The sequence below is a fragment of the Quercus robur genome, chromosome 2 (assembly GCF_932294415.1).
Source record: "Quercus robur chromosome 2, dhQueRobu3.1, whole genome shotgun sequence".
NCBI lineage: Eukaryota > Viridiplantae > Streptophyta > Magnoliopsida > Fagales > Fagaceae > Quercus > Quercus robur.
Genome location: NC_065535.1, coordinates 25,275,313 through 25,281,111, shown reverse-complemented (window position 1 = coordinate 25,281,111; position 5,799 = coordinate 25,275,313). Strand labels below are relative to the sequence as shown.

Below are 5,799 nucleotides of genomic sequence, written 5' to 3'. Positions count from 1 at the left end.
CAACACAAGGAATTTGTAGAGAGTGGACTGGAAACTAGATTTCAATAAGTTAGACAATAATCATAGTAAGTTGAAGATGACAAGAAAACAAAGATAAACAAGTTTTGTGCAAATAAAATCTTCCTCGGCAAAGTCCGACGAGAGTAGTTCTATATATCTCTCTTGAATTTGATTATAAGTCCAGTTCTTATTGCTACAGTATTTTTTTTTTTTATCTATTTTCAGATGATCCCTTTATAATAGGGTCTTTCTTCTTTATATTACCCTGTTTTGCTTCATCTCAGCCTTTCATGTGTAAATCAAGTTGCTGGTTTTGATTCTTATCCTATCAGCACCTTCCTGAAATCTTTGGGGATAGCTGTAAGGTTGAATATTACTGTTCAGGTATCACCTCCATATTAATATGGCTAGGGAGTTAGTTGCAGAACATTTAATGCAGTGGTAGCAACTTTCTCCAATATATTTCTCAGATTCCCTTTATCTTATTCCCTCCTGATATTTATCCTTACCAGTAGAATTGTCCAGAGTGTTGCTCTTGATGGCAAGTAAAATCTTCTAACTTCTACTCTGCTTAGCCAAGAATGCATTTCTCCTCAAACTACTTTCCCAAACCTTTATGACCAAAATCCCTCCATAATTTACTGATTTTTACGTCTTCGCCAATATCTAACTATTCTTGGACTGCTAAATGTCCTTGGGCAAGGCCCACGACCCAATATACACCATTGGGCTTTTCATCCCTACATATATATATTTTAAAAAGAAAAGAAAATCTCTTAAAATGAACTTTTAAACTTTTCTTTCTCGAGCAAATTAGAATTATTTATTTATTTATTTATTTATAAGAAATGAACTTTTTAACTTGATAGAAAATTGGAGGGATCTTATCCCAAAAAACAAAGAAGACAGTAAGAAATAAGTTTGTTGAATATTTTTAACTTTTTTACCTATAGTTCATTTGGAAGGAAAAAAAGAAAAAAGAAAAAAAAAAAAAGAAGCAGCATGGTGATTTGATTTGAGGTAATTTCGATGTTTGATTGCTGCAGTAAAAGGTGAACAAATAAGGAAATAGTCGAATGGTGGAAACGGCCTCAGCCAATGACTTGTATCCAAAAGCACAAGTGCCAAGCATAACAAAAATAAAAAACACGACTCTCTTCTATCTTTAATTCTTTATGTCCACTGACCCTCTCCCCAAAATCCCCCCATTGTTTCTAATTTCTTCACCATATCAGAGCTCTGATCCTCTGCTCCGCCATCCCCGTTGGAATTAAAATGGACGCATCCCCGCCGATCTTCCGCCTTCCACAGGACACTCTCCACCAGATCTTCTCTAATCTCCCGCTTCGGGAGATCATGATCTCCCGATCGGTATGCAAATTCTTTTACCAGATTCTGACCTCGCCTTGCTTCGTAGACCTCATCTCCACACAACCACCTCTCACCCTCCTTGCTCTCCGACCGCCTCACCACCACCATCACCACCACCACCACCACCACCGCCACGTTTCGTGCCCTCACGATCTCCATGTGTTCGACCCCAACCCCAACAACAACAAGTGGCTCAGATTCACCCTCGACTTCCTCCCCTTCCGGGCCCCACACCCGGTCGCGTCGTCTTTTGGACTCATCTACCTCTGGGCCGACTCGGCCGAGTCACCCGAGTCGACCAAGTCACTCGTGGTTTGCAACCCCTTGACTCGCGAGTTTCGTGTCCTCCCCCAGCTAGGCTCGGCATGGTCACGGCACGGCTCGGTCCTGGTTGACTCGGCCAACCAAGTCATGGTTCTGACGGAACTCGCAGCCCTGTATTTCTCCGGAACAGAGCAAAAATGGCTCAAATTTTCATCGAATTTACCTTCCAAACCACGAAGCCCGATTTTAGTTTCGGATTCCGTATACGCGCTCTGCGACGTGGGGTCTCCATGGAGAAGCCAATGGAAGCTATTCTCATGCACGATATCGAAGATGAAGAGTTGCCAGAGTTGGACTCGGCTCGAAAAGCACGAGTGGGGGGACGTGTTCGACATCCTAAAACGACCGCGTTTGGTGAGGGGCAGCGGGAAGAGAATCCTGATGATCGGGGGGCTAAAATCGTCATTCACTTTGAACGCGTCGTGCTCGACGATCCTGATACTGAGGTTGGATCTGGAGAGCCTGGAGTGGGACGAGGCTGGGAGAATGCCTGTGGAGATGTTCAAGTGTTTTCAAGAGTCTAGCAAGTTTAAGGTATTTGGTGGTGGTGATGATAAGGTCTTTTTCTCTGCCAAAAGGCTCCCCAAATTGGCCATGTGGGATCGGTCTCTCGGTAAAGGGGACTGGCGTTGGATTCACGACGTGCCGGGGACTGGAGATGGCCTTTGTCGCGGTTTCGTGTTGGAGGCTAGGCTCACTCCTTTGCTTCCGCCTCAGGTTCGTAGTGTTAATCAGTAAGAATTTTGTTATGCTATGTAATTGGCATATGAGATTTGCCCCTGTTGTGTTTGTACCATACCATAATTTACGAATTCCACTAATGGTTTTATCCTTGCTAATTGGACAGCAAGCTTGTTGTATACTTTTACATGATTGGGGTATTTGTTGTAAGGGAAATGTTAACAAATGTCCCGTGGGCGTGAACCATTTTATGAAAGTTTTTATGGAAAAAGTGAAAAAGTAATTAATGTTTTTACTGTTTTTTCAATTTTTCATAAAAGTGGCTTTCCTAAAATGACCCTTGATGTAATCCTTAGACTTTCACGTTAGATTAGTATTTAGTAGTGTTTCTTTATCATCTTTGGTGTATGTCATAGACTCTTGTCTATTACAGAATCGGTCTTGTGCTAAACTTGCTTTTCTGTGGTTTTTGTTTTGGGATTTTCAAATGTTTTTGCAGTTCCCATAAAAAATATAAAAAATAAAAAAGTATTTTCAGTGAATTTGGAAATTTTACTATACACTGAGACCTTTGTCAATGAGAGGATTCTCCTACAACTACATGCAATGTGCTAGTGGATTGTGAGATTTAGGACAATTTAATGAATTGGAGAATTTGATGGGCTTAAATGCTTCTTCTTCTTCTTCTTTTTTTTTTTTTTTTTTTTTTAATAATTGATTTTGTTTTTTTTTTTTTCCTGATTAAACTTGTGTTAAATTAAGAGTTGTTGTTGAAATTATACATATATGCTGCTCAAATCATTCAATTTGAAACAATTGAACTTCATATATCATTCAATGTGGATTGTTTGGAAATCAAATATTTGGAATTTGATTCCAGGGTGCTTAATGTGGATTGTTTGGTTGGAACAAAATTGTTGCTCCTTTGAGAACATGGAGAAGATGTTGGATGAGTTAAAGGTTTTAAGCCATCGTAGTCTTTTTGAGTGGTCTTGTTGTTGGGGTTTTACTGAGTCTTCGTCTCTTCTCGACTTTTTGTTTTCCCTCTCCTTCGTTTGGCTGTTTGTTTCTTCTGTTTCTTGTTGTTCATCATCATGAACAGCTTGTATTATTCATCTTTTACTTATTAATAATAGTTCTCTGATTACCTATAAAAAAAAAAATTTATTTTGTGCATTTTTAATATCACAACTCTTGTTGTTCAAAACATTAACTTCAACTGCCCCTGGTTGTTAAAATGTTTTCCTTGCATTCTAAAAACTTGTGTTATGGGATTAAGAATTAAAGCTATGATATTGCGTAAAATTAAGAATTGTTGGGTCGTGATTGAAATTATGCATACATGCTGCTCGAATGATTGAAATTGAACCAATTGAAGCTCAAATATCCTTTATAATCTTATAAATAGATGTGTTGGGTGTGTAAATTGTAATGCTATGTTAGTTGCCATTCTCATTCATTTCTTATTAAGACCGCATGTTGTCAGGTATACCAATAAATTCTATGCATTATTTTGTGCATTTCATTGTCACTGCTCTTCTTGTTCAAAACATTAACTTCAACTGTCCCTGGTAAAGGTGTTTTCCTTTCATTCTACAAACTTGTGTTATAGGTATAAGAAATAAAGCTACAAACTTGTGTTCAATTAAGAATTGTTGGGTCTTGATTGAAATTATACATATATGCTGCTCAAATCATTGAATTTGAACCAATTGAAGCTCAAATATGATGTATAATCTTATAAATAGAGGTGTTGGGTGGTAAATTGTAATGCTATGTCAGTTGCCATTCTCATTCATTTCTAGTTAAGACTGCGTGTTGTCAGGTATATATCATTCAATTCTAGGCATTATTTTGTGCATTTCAATTTCACCACTCTTCTTGTTCAAAACATTATCTTCAACTGTCCTTGGTTGTTAAAATGTTTTCCTTGCATTCTATGAACTTGTGTTTTACGTTTAAGAAATAAAGCTACCAACTTGTGTTATAGGTTTAGGAAATAAAGCTACACTCATTTGTTAAATTAAGAATTGTTGGGTCTTGATTGAAATTATACATATGTGCTGTTCAGATCATTGAATTTGAACCGTTTGAAGCTCGAATATCCTGTATAATCTTATAAATAAATGTGTTGGGGGTGTAAATTGTAAAGCTATGTCAGTTGCCATTCTCATTCATTTCTTATTAAGACCGCATTTTGTCATGTTTACCAATAAATTCTATGCATTATTCTGTGCATTTCAATGTCACCGCTCTTATTGTTCAAAACATTAACTTCAACTGTCCCTGGTTGTTGAAATGTTTTCCTTGCATTCTACAAACTTGTGTTATAGGTTTAAGAAATAAAGCTACGAAATTGTGTTAAATAAGTGTTGGGTCTTTATTGAAATTATACATAGATGCTGCTCAGATCATTGAATTTGAACTAATTGAAGCTCAAATATCCTCTATAATCTTATAACTTGACGTGTCGGGGGTGTAAATTGCAATGCTATGTCCGTTGCCATTCTTATTCATTTCTAATTTAGACCGAATGTTGTCAGGTATATCATTCAATTCTAGGCATTATTTTGTACATTTCAATCTCACCACTCTTCTTGTTCAAAACATTAACTTCAACTGTCCTTGGTGGATTGTTTTCCTTGCATTCTCTATACCCATAAAGAAATGTTATGTCCACAATATTTTCATAACAAATTTTATGTGGTAGGTTGTTACGGATTGTTATTGGTAGGGTAAAAAAGTAATTTTAGTAGTAGGGTCAAATTAGAACTAATAGTAACTAACCACCTATAATTTGTTGTGAAAATATTTTGTGCATAACACTTCTCTCCATGTGGTTCCTTTTGTTGTTTAGTTTTCTTGTGGCTTTGAACTTACGTGAAAAGAGAGGATTGGTTTTTTGGGCTTGGTCAGATCAGGGACTCCTGGCTGTTAAAATAATAGGCAATGTTGAAGACCACGTATCCTAACTGATGGGCACAATAAATATGCTCAGATTTTTTTATTAATTTTATGGGATTGTTTGAAAGTACCTAAGAATTCATCCTGTTTCTTTTTGGGAAAATGGTTGGAGATACTTCGGTGTTACTACAAACATTTTATAAAATGGAAAACTGCACAACCTCAATGTGATTTCTCCCTGAAAGGCTGAAACAAGAAACCCAGCTGAAATTTTGAGTGTAGTTCTTAACCCTTTTGGTATTATTAGATAATTTGAGGCTTAAGGTGACAACTTTAAATGAGTTTTTTTTTTTTTTTTTAAATATTTTTCAATATCAAGTAAATAATATTTAGTTAATGTTCTATAGTATATATATATATATTTTTTCTTAAATCCATATCCCTATTTTTGAATATAATTAATTCACTTTTCCCTAAAAAAAATGACTAATTCACTTTATGCCTTTATGGTGATTGGGT

At 36.5% G+C, this 5,799-nt stretch overlaps 1 protein-coding gene across 1 annotated transcript; it reads left to right on the top strand.

The window, feature by feature from the left end:
- The first annotated feature begins 1,105 nt into the window (after window positions 1–1,105).
- LOC126713033 (SKP1-interacting partner 15) lies at window positions 1,106–2,671 on the top strand. Its single transcript, XM_050412624.1, has one exon. It carries the CDS (start codon window positions 1,276–1,278, stop codon window positions 2,431–2,433), a length of 1,158 nt encoding a protein of 385 aa, XP_050268581.1. The 5' UTR covers window positions 1,106–1,275; the 3' UTR covers window positions 2,434–2,671.
- The last annotated feature ends 3,128 nt before the right edge of the window (window positions 2,672–5,799 follow it).